Raw genomic sequence first — 19911 nt, forward strand, 5'->3', positions numbered from 1 at the left:
CATGATTTTTGTCTGAATTAAAAATAAATTGATTAAGTTTATTGGCCCCAGCAATCTCCATTATTCTTTTTACAATTTCACACATCTAAAATAGTAGCAGTGAGAGCAAAATATCTTTTTCATAACAATTGTCAATCATCAGATTATAAAATAATATAATATATGTTTATTGAGAACTTGCATTTAACTCATTTGCTTCTCTGATAGAATATGATATAATTTGAACTAAAATTTGATTTTATGTAAAACCTCTTTTGTTCACATAATTTTATTATGGTGAGTATTGATTAAATTTACTTAATTTGTACTGGTTACTGTGTGCATGATGCTTTGTTACAGAGATGATGTAAGATTAGTTATCAAATGTCACATTAAAATATGAAAATTTTCATTTCAATTATACAACATTATTTGCATATTTATATAATTGTAAATCAAGCAATTTTAGTAGTAAAATTAGTTTACTCTACAATGTTTTAAATCATAGTAAAGATAAAAAGACATTATAAATAAAACAAAAGAAGAAAATATTGTTATGAAAGTTGCATTATGAGAAAAGCAAATGAACAATTGGATTAAGGATTAATTTTTTGTTTTTCTTTTTAAAACTCTTTACTATACAGCATTAGAGATCTGGGAAAAATAGATTTTGAGAGAATATTGATGTATTACATTTTGCAAATAAGCAGCAAAAACAATTCCACCGTTTGAATCAGGTATTTAAAAATTTCCTAAAATATGAAATGGACTAAATAATTTGGAAATCTATCACTAAATCATAATTGATCTTATAAGTTATATTTCCTTAAGAGTAATCAATTTTAAAGTTACATTAAATTATGCAGGTTTAATCAGTTCATAATTGTACTGTGAAAGAGAAACAATACTATACTTTAGGAACAGTATAATGTTGGTCGTCTATCTAACAGTTAGGGAGTTGAATCCATTTTTATAGAAGCAGAAACATAATCTATGATTATGGTTTGGACCCTCTAAAACTGTAATCTACCCTTCCACTTTCCCCTCTCTTGGTGAAGATATCTTCAACGCCGATACGATTTTTGAAATATAAGATTCCACTTTTGTCTCTCTTGTTGAAGATATCTTCACCAAGAGAGGCAAAAGTGAAATCTTAAATTTCAAAAATCGTATCGGCGTTGAAGATATCTTCACCAAGAGAGGGGAAAGTGGAATCTTACATTTCAAAAAATCGTATCGGCGTTGAAGATATCTTCACCAAGAGAAGGGAAAGTAGAATCTTACATTTCAAAAATCGTATCGGCGTTGAAGATATCTTCACCAAGAGAGGGGAAAGTGGAAAGGTAGATTACAGTTTTAGAGGGTCCAAACCATAATCATAAATTATATTTCTGCTTCTATAAAAATGGATTCAACTCCCTAACTGTCTAATGGATTAAATTGCATCAGCCACATGAACTGAATTAGTATGCAGATAGGTTAGGTTCCATCAATGTTGTTTAATAATCAGAGGACAATAACAAAATTATTAAATTCATTAGAATAAGAATAATTATAGTTACTATTTTTAAAAAGTAAAGATTTTTGGTAAGACAATTCATGGTTTCAAAATTGAAAAAAACTATAATTTTACACATAAAAGTTATAGTTACAATTGTACTTATAGCTATTTATTTTGCAGCTTTGTTTTGACATTATTTAGATTAGGTGGCATTAAAATACACAGCGGTTACGAAACATACATTTAATTTAAACCATCTCCTACCAATTTTATTGGTTTGGTAACTGATTGATTTAATTTGGGTTAGTTTTATAGATGTTTCGTATAGATTTAAGCTAATCTATTTTAATGTCAACGACCCTAGATTGCCTAAATAAAATAAATAATAGAAAAATAAGTTGTAGACAAATCATTTCAATTTTTTGAAATACTTTTGAAGTGAAAAAATAAATTTTGTTGAAATAAAAGTTAAAATTTGTTGAGATATTTACAGATACAAACTGGAAATAAATCAATGTTATAAATGTAATTATTTTCACTGATTGCAAAGTTATACTTAAGATTACAAATTAGGGTTACAATACCATCAAGTGCATATACAAATTTTGAAGAAAAGAAAAACATATGGGGTAGATCTAGTCATTACTTATATGTTGGAATTGTTGAACAATGACTTTTCTATCTCTCCCAATAGACCTCTTTAAATTGATTGTGTCTCTGAACAAATGTCAGCTTTAAAAATAACAAGGATAACAACAACCATAAAAATCTAAATTACAATTGAAACAGAGTAAAGTTTTAGCTATTAGAAGAATGACAACTTACTAAAGTCCCAAAACCACATTATTTATATGAGCAAGTACAGGTCAAGAATGATGCTGATTTTCCATTTAAACTATTATTTTGCTTAAGTAACAAAAGCCAAATTAATGTATAACAACATACATACAATTAATAAAAAGGAATTAAAACTATAAATATAGACAAGTATTACCAACTACTAAGGATGAGAACATACCAAATAGTTGGCACTAATAATTTCACCATAGAAATAGTTTTAAGTATAACCTGGATGTCAAAATAATTAACAAACTATTTTATCTTCTAATATACTGTATCTTAAAGTGATATTTTATAAATGCTTTGGTATTTGAATACCTTTTTATATTTTAATCTTACAATCAAAAGTATTTACTTAACTTTATTTCAGTTTAATCAAAGAAAGCTTTAACATACATAACTATAAGGTAAACATAAGCAAACTTTTGCAAAATAGTTTCTCAACAATTTTCTTAACCTTAGATGTTGAATTTATTGGAACAATATTGATTCCTTTCCAGTGTCAATTAATATAACATAATAACAATTCAATATAAGATACATTTAGATGTAGATTACACTGTGCCACATTGATTTCTATATTTTTGGTAACATCCAATTGTTTGCAAATGCATTCAAGGTGTTCTTCTTATGATAGATAGATTTTATGCATGTCAGAGATGAAAGAATAATAATAATGGATATCTATAAAACAAATATTTAATTTAGTTATGATTGTAATAAAGTATTTACTTAACACCGGAAACGTTAAATAGATAAACTAAACTTAATTCTATTTAAACTAAATGTAAAAATTTAGTTTTGGGTCTATTAAATTGTACTGCATTTTAACGTAAGATATACATCAGATAGAGAGGGGACAATGGGCTGTTTTTTACACTTGTCCCCAAAGTTTTAAATAACATTTTCTTATTTCTGGCTTAACAACTTTGGGGAATTTTGATTGGTTGAATTGATAAATTTAGTGTCTGAACGCTTCAAGCACTAACAATAATTTACAGAGGGGGTAATTTTGTGTATCATCATTGGGAATGTACATCAATTTATTGGCCCTTGTCTTATCCCTTTAGATTCCTGATATCCATATATATATTCATAGATGATTGTATATAGGTTTGAATGTGCATACTATTAGTAAGTGTTGTTACATAAATGTTTCCAAATAGTACTATTACATACAGTATAATACAGTACTGTTAGATCAATTTAAATTATTTGGCTACCAATTGATTACAGAATGATATTAAATTGATTCTAGGGAAACCTATGGTCCAGGATAAGTATCAAAATATAGGATTATCAATATCATTTTCTGTCAAATACCTTTAGCTAAAGTAATGTGCAACAGACAAGCAAACCAATAGATTGCACAACCTTTGTATTTAAGTTCTATCTGTACAAGTAAGTGAGTTGTGCTCTTTATGGGTCAAGGCATTTCACCTATGTCTTATGCATGGTACCATGTAATCAAAAAATATACATAGTACAAAATAGTACAAATTTTATTTTATTGAATGGATTTATTTTTATTTGTCATCACTATATATTTCTTTATTGTCTTTTAACCAGGGATTTTGGGGATTTTAACTGTAAATTGTACTAGTACCCAAATTTTTAAAACGTTTTCTGCCTAATAAGCTAATTAGATAAAAAAAAAATTAGGAATACCTTAATTAGATCCTAGCTAATTGGTTCCAATTGCCAGGATCCAAACTTTTCAAGCAATATTTTTAATATCAGGAAAGGGTAATATTGTTAATCAGCAATTTGGAACGTTCATCAAATTACAATCAATGCCCATATCCTTTATTTTCCCTACTTTTAACAGTACTTTCTTTTTTTTTTGTGCAAATTAAATGAAAAGTTTTCCGGAAAAAATACACAAATCAGATTATATCAAATGACAAAAAAATGCGCATCTTCTAATTTTGAATAAGATAAGAGAACAGAAAAACATTTTTCCTACTGAATATTCATATTATGAGAAGTAAGACATATAAACTAGTTGAAAACATGTTAGGGAAAATAACTTTTCTAATGAAAAATGAGACAACCTTATGGGTTTTTAAGTAAGCAAATAGAAACTATATAAAATACATTAACTGATTACTTAATCAAAAAACATAGTGAAACTTAGATATAAAATCTTAAAATCATAGCAAATGTCTAAGCCCTTGATGAACTAATATGTATATCTATGTAAAACCAATACTAATAAACAAACCTATTGAGTTGTTTTGTATTTTTAAAAAATTGATTTTTTTGTGTACAGAATGCACTTTCGGTCTATTAACAGTAGAAAAAGAACATTAAAAATCAAAAATTGCTGACTGTTTTATTTTCTAAATCAGAAACCTATTTACAAAATTATAAAACACTTTTCCAATAGATAAATAGAAATGGCAATATAATTCATATTGAAAATTTGAGTGAACTCGGGGTAAAAACAATATTTTGATGTAATAAAATGGAAGTGTGTAAGAGTGAAGAAAATAAAGAAAGTTGATTAAATACAGATCTGATGTTGTTTGTCAGAACAAATGTTAGGGTCCGTAGTATGAAGAAATAACTACAATATCGAAACACCTACATATGTATACAGTATGATAACTATCCTTATCAAATAATATGCTGTTTTCATATCAACATACTATCCAAATATTCTTAGAATACCATTATCTATGACTACTTAGTACTTATATTTAGCACATTATATTAGAAAGTTAATTATTATAATTGACTGAAAAATATAGTTGAAAGTAATATAAATTTAATTTTCCTTTTTAAAATTCATAATCAAAGTAGAGAACAATTATAATAATTGAACAAAATCTTTGTATTACTTTATGTCCTACAGTTATAAACTTGGTATGCATACATTTTCGCAAAATATTTAACCCGTTTTATTTACCGTTATCATCGTTTTTAATGGTAAATAGGAGTGGCAATGCGGTAAAAACTTTGATATCAGTGTGTCTTGATATATCTTATAGTTTACGAGATGGGAGGGAGGACATAAACTACCCCAACTCCCCCCCCCCCAAAAAAAAAAAAAAAAAAAATCGTGATTATTCGTGGAAAACTCCACACTACTATACTCTCATTTAAAATCAACTGCTATTTCTATAATTAGGGTTGGTCTGTCTGTTTTTAACTAATAGCTTTGGTTATTACTTAAGGCATATTAGGATCCTATTTATTTCAAAATGGTGATTTATAAAGCATAAAACAATTCCCATGACTTTTCAAAACTAGTTAATTGTTAAATATTAAAAGGTCAATCATTTTATACTTTGTTGTCCCACGATTTTGAGATTAATTCATAAGAAGATTAAGTAGCATGAAATATGCCATTCATCTTTATAATACAATCATTCTTAAATAAAAGTAAGAGGATGTCAGAAAGTCTGATTGCATAGATGGATGTCGCTAACCGCTAGACTGATATGTTTCTTCTTTACAATGTAGCTCCTCACAAGTCATTGTATTTTTGGGGAGGAAGCCACCACCCTCCAATGAGAAATTGGCCTTTTAATATTTAACTTTTTCTTTTTGAAAATAAAATTAAATATGTGGGTCGACATCCCCCTCATCACAACAAGTGCCCCTAGAGACCTTTATGGGCGTAGCCACTAGTAAAATACAAGTTTAAAAGCATGGACACCCACACAGTTATCCTGATTAAAATTCTGCTAGGCACATCACTATCTAAGTTTCAACACACCTCTTTGGTTTCTTTTCATTTAGTTCCAACATTTATTTTTATAAGATTTTAATAGTTATTTCTCGCATCGTATTATAAACGGCTTTCCGCGGATATAGAATGTACAATTATGAGATTAAAACTAGTTTTTAATCTTATGATTATAAATTTCTATATTCGTAGAAAACTGGATATAATACGATGCTAGACATAGTTTTTTCGTATGGATGATAACCGGTTCCTATCCACCGGATTCGAATGAATACGAGAAAAAGATATTCCAGTATGGCTTCGTCGAAACCGCTGGATTAGAACAGGTTCTAAACCATACTGAAAAATCAATCATATTATATCCAGTTTTCTACGAATATAAAAATGTACAATAATAAAAATAAAACCAGTTTTGTTAGCCCGTACCTCGAGGCAAACTAATAATCTAATAATTGTATATATTTTGAGAAAAATAACTATTAATTAAAATAATATTATTGGTTTAAATTACAAGATTAAAGTTTGTATAGGCCAAACCAGTTATGTAAATCATGTACTTATATTAATAAAAATAAATCAAAGGAAATTAATAAAATTAGATCATTTAGTACAAACGCATGTGCTACAAAAAGTTTTTTAAATCATTGATATGATAAAGATTATTGAGTTTTTTTGTATACCTAGCAATTTTTATATTTAGCATAAATTATTATCTATCTTTAAACTTTGAATACAAGTAGTTTTCCTTGACGTCAAATTGTCTATTGTAATAAGTGCACATTAAAGTACATTGATGATAAAAGGAGACAAATTTATATAAGTGATAGACAATACCCCATAATAGTATTTATCAGCACTTTTCACCTGGTTTTAAAACTATAATCTTCTTTAACATCACATTAACTAACGGAATTGATCAAATTAGAATTTGTAATGTGAATTTTAAAGAAAAAAATACTTTGAAAATTGTACCTTTTGTGTTTGATTGATCTTTTATAATTTAGTTAAAGTTCATTTGTTTCTATTGCCTCTTAGACATTTATTAGTTTGCAATATCAAAATTCATTATTCATTATTTTAAATTATTATTCAATTTACCCTAAAATTCCTTAAGTTTTGTGATTAAAGTAAAAGTAAAAAAGGGGAACGAGCTATATATAACTCAATCCACAGGGTGGGGACTCTGTGCCGACTTTCAATTGGGTCTTAACATATTAGCCAAGTCTTATTAAAAAACAGAAAGCGATTTGCTGGCAGATGAAAAAAGATCTTCACAACTTAGGCCAGGTAGTTGTCTGGGTTATACATCTATAGTTACACAGTAGTTCTAGACCAAATGATAAATATTTCTAAAACGTACAATAAAAAATTATAGTTTTCATTTTTTTTAAAATTCTAACATCTGTTTAAGAGGTTAAATTTACCACTGAAAGACAAAATAACATAGAACAGCAATATTAAGTGCTAAAATTTTATCTCATAATCATTGAGAACAAACAAACAATATTTTTATCTATTAACTTTACTTTCTAAAAAACAAAAATGTCATTTCTGTTTTGTTTGTAAAAATTGTAAAAAAACACTTTTAAAGAACAATTGTTTTTAATAAAGTATAGAGAGTATATTGTAAACAATTTCGTCTTTTTATTCTAGTACTATTCAATTGCAAAATTGTTTTATTATTACATAGACTGAAGGTAGACAAAAGATTATCATTTTGTTATGAAAAGTTTAATGATAAAAGTTGATAAACAATTAACTCTAAAACCAGAAAGACAACAGAAAAGTTAACAAAGAAATTCAACAAAGAAAATCAATTTAACTATTAATTTGCCAAATGATGATGATGAATGATTGAGGTTGAATAAATCTCCACTATTTTTACTTCCCCTTTTTTGTAAGAATAACAAAGATAGACTTTAAAGAAAGAATAATTGATTACTCATGGTCCTAAATTCCTAATTCATTTAGTAAAATCTGATCTGTTTTTAATAATATTTAATATTGTCAAATGCTGTGGTTAAGTCAAACTGTTACAAATTCCCATAAATTAATAATCCTTGCATAAAAGAACGATGGCTGTCTGTCTCCGAAGGGAACTCACTAATCACTGGGCCGAGTGTAACTTCTCATGGGTCCCGTATAGATTTATAACAGTTTGGGGGAGGGTAAAGCCACTCATCTAAGAAAAATCCTCCTAGAAAAATATGACTTTATTAAAACTAAAATTGAAAATTAGCAGGGGTCTACTTCTTACACACCCTACCTAGTGCCTTTAGGAGTAAAGCCGCTAGTAAATACTATTTAGAGTAGGAAAATTGTATGTTGCACATCAAGTTATAATTATTCATTGGTCTCATCATCTTGAGTTTATTTACCTTTTGACTGATGTTTAGATGTGCTTACAATATTACAAATATTTAGAGAGCTCTACAAGATTTTCATAATTAAATTTAATTGCTTAGATAGTATAATGTAGAGGGAAAGAAGAATATGGGCTTTCTATTACACTAGTCCCCAAAGTTTTATAATAACGTTTTCTTATTCGTTGGTAAAACAACTTTTAAATTTAGTAAATTTTAATTGGTTGTTTCTTTAAGTTAAATGTTTAAACATTTCAACCACTAATTGTAATCCTATGAAAGGGGTAATTTTGTGTATCATTATTAGAAATGTTCATCAATTCATCGGCCATTGTCTTATCCCTTTAGATCCCTGAGTATAATAAGTAAAAAACTATCATAAGGTTCAACAATGTATGAGTTCACATCTATGGCATTTACACATTATAAGTTGTGTCGAGGAAGGGGTTTGCTAGATGGCGATTGTGAAAAATTATCATTTGTATAAAAAAAGATTTTACAATTAATTTAATATAGCAGTTTATTTTTTAACTAGCAGCTGCGTCCCCAGAATCTAGGGGTTGTGCAATGTGCATTCAAAGGGAGCAGAAAATAGCCTATAACTGTTCTACGGTATAAATCTAATGTTAAATATTCAGAGCATATGTGAAATCAATCGGTTATCGGTTTAGTAGTTAATGAAATCTTAAGTATCAGACAAAAAAACCCTACTACTTTAAAAACAAATATATAAGAAGAAAAAATGAGGTAAGATGGAGTGTTTATTTTCTTCCCTTATCCTTAAAGATAATTTTCATTTCCTTTTTTTCATTTTGACATTGGCTATGCATTTTAAATATTTGTTGTGAAAATTTGTAAAAACAACTCAAGTTTGTAGATGTATAATGTACATTATATGAATAGTAATTTGTAATTGCTAGAAAACTTTGCAAAAGCAATCTAAATTTTCAATAGTTTGTCACAGTTAACACTTCACTGGATAGATAGTTGGATAGATAGCAAGAGAGATATTTAGTGGAAAGTTTACTACTTACTTTTCAGTTTACACTCCATAAAATTTCAAGAAAATTATTAATGTGAATTTTAGGACATTTTTTTACAAACTTTTAATGATTTTTACTCGTTTTGATGAAAAGTAGCGCAGCAACGACAAAAACAAAATGAATAACAATACAAAATATCTGGATCCTGGTAAAAAAAAACGAAGTAGCGGGTTTCATCGTTTTTTCACAGTAGCTTTTGATTGGTTATTTTAGGTTAGGAAAATGTTAATGATTGCCCTGAAGGGTTAGAGCCTTCTAGAAATAAGAGAAAAGTTACTGTGAAAATACTACTAAACCACTTCGTTTCCTTTCCATGATCCAGATATCTTATTATCATTATGTCTTAAAAAAAAATAAAAAAGGGAGATATGTAGTAAAATGAAAGATACTCAAGTATATTAAAATTCATTTCCCTACCGTTGTTTTCAAGACTCCAGGGACCAATTGCTCTTCTACATAAACCTGGCTGGAATTACTTTATAAAATGTACTAGAACTATACAACTATATGCTTATTTTAAATCTAGCGGCTTCGTGAAGGAGGGGTTCTAAAAAGAAAAAGTAAATAAGCATGTTGGGTTAGATTTGTTCTTAGGTTGGTAGGAAGTACCTTCCGATAAAATCATTATAAACCTTGACCTAAAGAAGCTACATTGTAAAAGAGAACCCTATCGTTACAGTGGTTAGCTAATGTCATTAGCTAATGTCAAATAATCTTGCTACTTTATATTATAGGATAATAACTTTTAAAAAAAAACATTTTTAGAATTGCCACCCAGACATAAAAGGTTTAAAATATTCACTAACAAATTTTAATTAATTTTAATGAAATCTTATATTCTAAGCATCTAAATTTGATATCTTAAATTACAAGACTTTTTTTACAATTTAACAGCTGTTTTTTTAGTTATGAAACGAAACTAGTATAACAGAGTATATAATAGGATTTCATGCTTTTCAAATTATTAGTTACATAACAAATAAGTTAGTTATATACTAATATATGATTGAAAATATTAACAAGGATTACAATATCCAAATGTAGCTCAAAAATTAGATTAAGGGCAAACATACACAAATTATATTACCGTAATATATTAGCAATGGTGAAATATGTATAGAAAAATTTGCGATGTGTTATATATTTATTCAAAAGAAGGTTATACATAAATATATTTAAATAGTTAATACACAAAAAGTACAAAAAAGCCTTGCTGTAAAAAGAAAACAGTTATAAAACAATAGAAAACCAATTTTGCTTGCTATGTAGCTCCTAATGTTCATTTAAAATAGACACTCTTACTTGTAACCAGCCATTGCAAAAAAAATCTATAAAGGAAAATCTTACTCTTTAAGTAATATTTTAAATTAATGAAAAAAACCTTCAGTAATATTCTTACTGATGCTAACTTTATTTTAAGGAAGTAGTCATTTTCATTGAATTTATATTTGAGTTTATATCCTTTACTTCTGTGGTTAAGTATTTTCTTCTGTGGGAAATGGAAAAAATGCTTTTGTTGTTGTTTGTAATCTTATTTGTACATTTTTACCCTTTTCTTTTGAAATAGATAGATGGAACAAGGATAATTATGTTGTAAGTAGCAGGATATTGCACTGATTTTTTATGGATTCTATGACCTATTAATTGATATTTATGTATTTATAGTTTATAAGCTTATGATTATGCAATGGAAATTATTGGTGTATAGTCCCTTTCGTGGCAACGCACCTTAAGGGGCGATTCTTCGTATTTTTCACAGTAGCTTTTATCCTATTTCTAGCCTCTGAGGGGAGCTCCAACCCTGCGGGGCCATTTACCTAGCCCTGTTGGGTAATCACATAACCCAATATATCCTAACCTAACCTAAAATAACCTATAAAAAGCCATTTTAAAAATACGACGAATCGCCCCTTTTGTTTGGACTTTTCCCAATTATTCTTATAGTATTTTGCAGCGGGCTAAAATAACAATATATCTAATCCCCCCCCCCCCTTTAGACCATTGCCTAAATTGTAAGTAGAATCTAAATTACGACAATTTATTCTCTGTCATAATATCCATGTAAATTCTATCCATTTTTATATTTTTATAGAATAAAATATTCTCTGAAATATATCAACTAATAATCTCTTAAATTGTATGATTACTCTTACTTTCACTTCTTTATCAAAATTATTATTCCTTTTTATTGCTAATCCATTATATACAAAATTGTGTTTGTTCTTCCATATATTTTACCTTATTTTTATCCTATTTTCAATATTTATTATTTTCAGAATAGAAGCCTAAAATGAGCCAAATAGTTTGAGAGCAGCAGACTCGCCCAACAATGAGAGTATTTTGCCAGTCAATTGACAAATATTTCTGTGAATTTGGCAGAGGAGCCTCACTGGTTTTACTAATTCTTTTTCTTACAAAAGGTAGGTTCTTATCTTTCTATCATCTGTATCAAAATATAATTTACTTGCGGCTACGCCTCTAGGTGCACTTTAGGTGAGGGGAAGGGAGGGGTGGTTTACAACCCATCACTACTTTTATTTTGATTTTAGTTTCGAAATAAAAAAAAAACATTTAACTTATTGTAATTATAATCATTAAATCATAAATAAGAATATGTCCTTTTATCTTTCTGTTCCTTAAGATCCCAGTTAGGTCTTAGCTTTCAAGGAATATTCCTTCTGGTCATATAATGGATATAATGAATCTATGGGCAAAATATTTTAACCCCCAGATAAGAAGTAATAAACAAAAATAAAGGTATAAAATAAAGACTCACTTTTTAATTAATTTTTTTTAGAAAAGACTTACTTTTTAAGTGTCTAGTTCTAAATATCCAAGTATTATATAGATTAACATATATATATATATATATCATAAGTATTCCGTCAATATCTTGGTTTTATAATCTTTAATTTCTTTTTATGAAAAATTCTTTCAGATCCTTCATTTTTTGTAAGGAAAGAAATTGACATTACTGTAGACATTATAATCAATTTTTGAAATTTTAGAATGACACCTTGACAGTTGAAAAGGTTTCCTTATTTGACATCAGATTTTTATTTCTTATACTTTCTTTCATAATCAGAAATTATTGGTTAGTTTTGTGTTGTAGCAAGGAAGATGATTTTTGGTAAAATCAAAGTTATTCTTACCATATCTCATCACTAGCAGCTACACCCCCTAGAGGTCTCTAGGAGCACTTTAGGGGGGTGTTGGGGTTCAAGTCGATCCCACCAACCTTTAGTGTAATTTCTAAAGAAAAAAAAGTAAAAAAAATTGCAGGGGGGATGATTTTTCTTGAAAGGGTCGTCCTACCCTTCCCCCAAATAGTTATAAATCTTCCTAGGACCCATATGAAGCTATATTGTAAAGGGGAAACCACCATATCAGCGGTTAGCGAGATCCTTTGGTACAAATAGACATACAGGCATCCATTTACTTTTATACAAGGATAAAGCCTCAATTTGTTGTTACACATATGTTACAAATATAAAAAAAGATAGATAAGTGGTAGGATAGAAGACAGATATATAATTTTCAAGACATCATTTGTCACTTATTCCGACATACTGTCGAATGCTTTCAGAATTTGAAAATATGAATTGTAATTGAGGCATAGGGGTTATATATCTGATAAAAACGTGAGGGTTATGAGGATTTTTATAGAAGCAAATATCCTATTTTTCATTTAATTATCTCATCTTCAAGGTAGTTATAAAATATGATGCATCCTGTAAAAATTAAGTTATAATGCTCTAAACTAAGGCTAGAATTCCATTTAAAGGCAAACTAAAACAAACAAAGAAATGCAGGGGAAATGATAATAGTTCTTGAAATAAAGGTCTTTTGTGGAAAGAAAAAAAAACAGTGGAGTTCACAGCAATTCATCAAGAGGGTCTAAAACAATTAAGGATAAAAAAGGAAAGAAAGGTTATCCCAACTTCAATATCAACCCAATACCGTAAGCCACTGATGCAAAGTCTTATGTAATATGTCAAAGTGCCAAAAATAATATTTAAAGTAGAAGGGTCATAAAGACGGAATTTTGTCTTTCTACTCAAACTTTTTATCCATAAATGCCTGATCTTTTCAGAAGCAAGAATAGATAAAATCTAGATTCATATTCACTAAATCAGTCGATAAGAAAACATTAGAGGAATGTTGGTTAGAAAGTGTAAAGTTTTTTGTTCGAAAGGGCAGCAAGATTTTCATTTCGTTCGCATGACTAGTCGGCTTTAAATACTCACATTTCTTTGGATATAGCTTTGCTTGGGTAAATTATATTATTTTTTTATAAAAATATAACAAAGCTTCAGACAAATTTTAACATCGATAAATTTTGTTTTTCGAAGTATTGGAATAAGTCGTATATAAAAAACTAGCGGCTTTGACACTAGCCTCTAGGGGCTTGCCCCTAGAGGTAATTAAAAAAAAGTACTTCTGGTGCTGCCATTTATTTTAAAATAACTGCCTAAATAAATGGATGGGGTATTTTTAGTTTTTTAGGGGGGTTTTGGGTGTCCCACTACCCTAGAAAATAGCCTAAAACCACCAAAGGAGCAATAGGTATATTCCCTGAAGACTCCGATCACTTCAGTGGTTACCGAGATCTTAAGGGATGAAAGGAAAGACATCATTCTACTTTGTATTATAGATAAACAAAGGTGTTTGTCTGCTAGAATTTTCCTTTCAAGTTTGATGTATGTATGTAAGATGGGGCCAGATTGACCATCTAGATCTACAATATCTATTGGAGCAATCTTCTTAGTTGTGCCAAAACTTAACTAAATTTTCTTCAAAAAGATTAAAGAAGCTGAGAGAGGCAGAGACAATAATTTGATTTGAAAATTGGGACAAAAATTGATTCATAATATCATTAGAGTTTTTGCATTTCTCACACCTTTCATAGATTTTTCATATAAATTAAGTTAAGGAATGAATAAACCAATAAAATCAAAATTGAAGAAACTGTTCCTTTTTCAAAACAAAACAATAAAAAGGGTCATTTAAGTCATAATTTTATTAATTTTGATTAAATTTATTTGTATATACATATATGAAATGTTCATAATTAATAACAGTTTGACTTAATAAGCGCATTTGACTAAATACCTAACTTTAAAGAAAAAAATTACCTATTTTTTATTTTTAAAATATTTGTCTGTTTGTAATATACGTATAAAAGTAAATATGCATGAAATATCAAAATATACAGAATATCTGTATCTTAGATCTGCTTGTTTTCAACACATACAATGTAAACCTTTCAATATCAACAGTATCAAATCCAAAAGATGTTTCTGTATTTCTGTAATGGCTTTATTTATTCTCTTTAGTATCTTCTAACCTAACCACTTTTTATGGAAGCTACTTTATAATTCACTTCATTTATCTGTCCAATTCACTTTATATATTTGTCTGAGAAAACTGAGATTTACTCAGCTGCTAATAAAGCTAGTTCTCTGATTTTTATTGTCTACATTCCATTCATTTTGAAGGATACTGTGTGCAAATTTGGATTTTGTAGTGATAGATGAAAGGACAAGTAGCTTCATTTATACTTTTTGACATAATTTTTTATCTCTGATTTTTGATGATTCATTTTGTGAAGATTCAATGAGCATTGAGTATTTGACTTACTTTGTCTGTCAGTCTGTCTGTCAGTCATTCTCAATAATTTTCATTTAGATATCCTTATTTTCTTCCTCTCTTTTTTATGACCACTGGACATTTGATCGATAATTTACTTTGTCTGTTTGTCAATTCAAGATATTTAAAGCTTCGCTACTTTTGGATGTTGCCATTCTTGTTTAAATAAGGTCTACTGTAAGTTAAGACTCTAGGGGGCTAGGTGTCGCTTCGGGTACTTGACCTCTCTCCACGCACCTTGGAACATACATACAATACTTAAGATTGCGGTGTAAAGCGTCCATTCACCCATCAGACAACCAACTCTCTGAGATGCACGACCTTTGTCTGAGAATTCCCAACTGTGCATGGTAGCGAGTTGCGCCTGTTTTGGGCCAAGGCATTCCCCCCACTCTAACAATTTACGTCGCGCATCTGACATAGTAACAGTGGGAACCATTTTAACGTCTTTAGTTATGACGTGGTGTCGGACCGAGATTTGAACATATCACCTTCCCGAAACTATTATATAAGCATAATTGTTCATTAATTTAACCTTTTTCATGTAACTTTTTACAACAAAAAATTATACATTAAATATTTTAATTTTAATATAAATTTCTCAGAATTGTAAGAACAACCCAAGCAAGAGAGCCTTGAATATTTGGAGTATTCCTTACCCCCAAATCATTCTTTTCATCTTTCCCTTCACTTTAGATATCTTCCTGTTTGTGCCGGGTGTTCCACAAAATTTTCACCTTTAGATATCTTCTTTTTTGTGCTGGGTGACTCACAAAATCTTCATATTAGATATCTTCCTGTCTGTGCTGGGTGTTTCACAAAATTATATATCTTCTTGTTTGTCCAAGGTGTCCCAAAATATGTATTTTAAATAGTAAACTTGAAATCTAGTTATTAATAGCATCGTATTATAGACAGTTTTACGGAGATAGTAAAAGTTTAATTCTAGTTTTATGAAACTAATTTAATTATTCAAGCCATAATGAACACTTTGATGTTTTCTAATAATCATCTCTTAGTCTAATCTTGACGTACAGAATAACATACAAAACATGATTTTTATTAGATTAATAAATTGAGGGGACTTTAAATTTATATTGTCTGAGGGATAGATAAAACCCCTATAACCCATTAACACGCCTAATATTAGATGAAAAAATATATATTTTTGAGAATCTGTACATAATCTTATAGTTTATCTTATCTTACTCCTTCAAAATTCTTGTTCAATATTAGCTTATAAATATCTGTCTATCCATCATCCATATCCAGTCATCTTTCTATCCAGCTATTCTTTTATCATTCAATATTAGAACAGGCTTTGATCCAAATATCCATTTTTAATAATTTTCCTTTCTCTCAACTATTCGTATGTACACAAAGAAGACCCAAATAGTTTAGGAATAGTTATTTATCGCATCGTATTATAGACAGCTTCTCGTAGATATTAAATAAAAAATATGATATCAAAACCAGTAACCCGAGGGGCCGAAAGCCCTGTTTAGCAAAACTGGAAATAATCTTATGATTTTCATTTTAATATTTGTAAAAAATTGCCTGTAATACGATTATCTACATGATTTTTCAGTATAGCTGAGAACCTGTTCTAATCCAGCGGATATTAATCGGTTTTGAAGCCATACTGTAACATATATGATGATGAAAAAACCTTGAAAAGTTGAGAAAATTGACCTGAAAATTGGGCCATAAACATAAGTATTAAGTCTTTTAATTTGTACTCACAGCTTATCTTTTCTCTTCATATAGAAACAAAAATGACAACATCTATAAAAGCGAAGATCTTAAATCAGATGGTAGGAAAAACGAACATTAACACTTGTAGAGTGTTATAACTTAATTAACAGCATATTGATCTATAGGTCTAAACTAAATTTATATGCATTTATTGCAAAATTGCATAAATTCAGGTTACTTCTTCAGGACTTACATGTTTACAATTTGATTATAGAGAAGCTTCGCTTCAATATTGTACTTTGTTGTCCTTGGAATCATTGTTCCTTGAATAGGATAATAATATCATAAACTTTTATAGGAATCATCATGCAAGTTTGAAATCAATAGGATAATTCTAAAATCCCTAAATCAACGATAATTTATGTCTGCTGCATATAGACGGACGAACATAACCTTATTCTAGAATAGTAATTAATATATTGCAGTATGATTTAATATGATTTATTTTACATATTATTTAGAAAAAATCTTGATTTATTTTGATTCTTAGCATATTTAGTAATTATTAAGTATTGCGGAATTTATGCATTGCACACTGGTCTGGAGGAGTCAACAATTTAATTTTTCCTACCCATCAATTTAGACAAAAGTTGACCTGCCAGCCTTCAAAGATATCCTGGGCCACCTTTATTTTAAATATTAACCCATGTTGATAATATATTTTTTGAAATAATTTGGGGCCAAAGCTGCAGAACCCTAAAATCTAAGAAGGTATTGTTGACATTGATAAATTGGCTATACTTGCTTAAATGTGATAAAATCAAATATTTGCATGTTGGAAATTGTCCAACTAAAATAAGTCCTATATAAGTTCAAAAAAAATTTATAACACAAAAAATGTAACAAAATGCAAAAATGTGGGTTTTTTTTACCTAATCAATTTTTAACATAGGGTAAGTTTCGCAAAATTTTCTTATTGAGTATAACCTGAGTGTCCTATATGTTTATTAAAGAGAATTTGTTGGTATTGTAATTGGCTTCATATTTCACGATATATATGGCATCCGATTTTGTTCGTTTTGTGCGTAATAATAAAAAAATAACATGTTTGTCATAAAATATACATAGAATCCAGATAATCTCAATTCCATCCAATCTCGCCTCTGATTGGTCAAAACATAGGTCCTTGTCTCTTATTGGTCGAAGCCAAAATCCTGAGTTCTCATTGGACGTTCTTGCCTCTGATTGGTCAAACTATGTGTTCATGTGTGTGCGTTCATATGTGTGTTCGTTTGCTCTATTCAAATATAAACACATTTTTTGGGCTTTCATAATTTGTAAATATTTCATTAATTAAAAATTACAATTTGCAAGACTTTAAAGTATCAAATAAATTCTTTTTTAAAAGTATGTCTTAATAATATAATATATTAACATTAACAATATATATATACATATTTATATAAATGGGTTAAAACTAGAAATAAAATAACGGCGAAAATTTGAAATTCAGCTGGTGCAAAACCAGTTTTTTTTACAAAATTTTTTACTTCACATGAAATTTAGCTAATGCAATTCCCTATATTAACGTATTCCAGTGTCGCCTTGATTGGACACCTCCTTCCCCCCTAAATGTCCAATAAAACCACGAGAACTGCAAAATCAGACTTTAAAGGTCATTTTAAAGGTCTTTGACCTTTAAGGTCATATATTTTTTTTCTCGTAAATGGACTCCCTGACCCCTAAAACCCCCAATTTGCCGTATTGGGCAATAAAATCGGCCAAAAAACGGCTAAAAACGAATTGTTGACCCAAATCTCCGTTTTCGGATCAGTGTGCATTGTTGAGTATGGCTTCATCATTATATGCAAAAATTTTGTACTGTAATTATTTGGAGATTTAATAATATTAACCCTTACAATATGAAAGTAACATGATGTCTGTCTGTAATGAAGAACCTTGCCAACAGCTGAACTGGGAAGGTTTATAACTATTTTCGGGGATGGTACCACAACCCTCCTATAAATCATTTAAGCTCCCAATTTTTGTTTTACTTTTTTCTTTTTTAAACTATAATAGAATATGGGAAGAGGCGACTCAAACCCCCCACCTCTTGCCAAATAAAAAGTGTCCTAGAAGCCTCAAGAAGCGTAGACGATAGTAAATATATAAAGAACACATATATTGTTTCATCAGCCAATTGATTAATTCTAACCAACATACTCACAATCAAATAAGACCTTTGAAATATTTTAGTCCCTTGGCAACCACAGAATCGCCCCCCACACATATAACCTAACCTAATCTAGAGTAAAAGACTAAAACACAAAAGTTATTGTGCTTCACTAGGCACTTTGAGGGAAATCGCCGAAATAATAACAAGAACAAATGTTTGCAATTAATTATTGTAGCTTTTTGAAAGCCTCTTGAAACCAAGAGCAGCATAGCTTAGAAAGGAAAATGTTATGAAATTATTTGGTTAATCCCTATAAATATATTTTTACTTCTATGAACGTCAATAGAGTTTGCAATGCAATGTTAATAATTTAATTGAAAATACAGGATCATTGCAATAATATTCATTATATATGCGTATTTATGGTTTCCTTTTATTTAATATTCTTGCAATATTTACATAGCTTTAAATGTCATGACGGAGTTTTTATATCATTTTATTCTACTAGCGGCTACGCCCCTAGAGGATTATAGGAGCTCTTTAGGTGGGGGCGAAGTAGTTTGTAGTTTTAAAAAGAAACAGTTTCGGCAAAGAAGTCCTGTAAGTCATACAGTTGCGTTGCCCAGCGGCACTTGAAAATATCTATTGGTATTTCTCTTCTAGGGGTTGATTTCTTTTTGAAGCTTGGCTTAACCGTCCCAAAAAATAGCTCTAAACCTTCCCAGGACCTATGCAAAGCGACACTGTTAAGGATAAATATATCAGTTTTGCAGCTTGCAAGATACTTCGGTACAGACAGACACACAACAATATCCTATTACTTTTATAAAGGATATTTCTTAAAATCATTTAAAAAGTTTAGAAATAAAAATGTAATGCAAACGTTACCAACGTTTGCATGGTTTAATTGAGCATTAATAACCTTTGTAATTGGGTATGCAGGATATCCTGGCTACATTTCAGGGATCTTA

At 29.2% G+C, this 19911-nt stretch overlaps 1 protein-coding gene across 1 annotated transcript in view; it reads left to right on the forward strand.

The window, feature by feature from the left end:
• The window catches only part of LOC145324786 (igLON family member 5-like), a 130069-nt gene that overhangs the window by 80328 nt on the left and 29830 nt on the right, over positions 1–19911 (forward strand). Inside the window, exon 2 of the mRNA XM_080167424.1 lies at positions 11695–11840. Within this exon, the coding sequence (XP_080023550.1) occupies positions 11750–11840 (91 nt within the window). The 5' untranslated portion in view covers positions 11695–11749. The remainder of the gene's footprint in view (positions 1–11694; positions 11841–19911) is intronic.

Source organism: Acartia tonsa, chromosome 7 (assembly GCF_053477335.1).
Source record: "Acartia tonsa isolate MP-2025a chromosome 7, ASM5347733v1, whole genome shotgun sequence".
NCBI classification, from domain to species: domain Eukaryota; kingdom Metazoa; phylum Arthropoda; class Copepoda; order Calanoida; family Acartiidae; genus Acartia; species Acartia tonsa.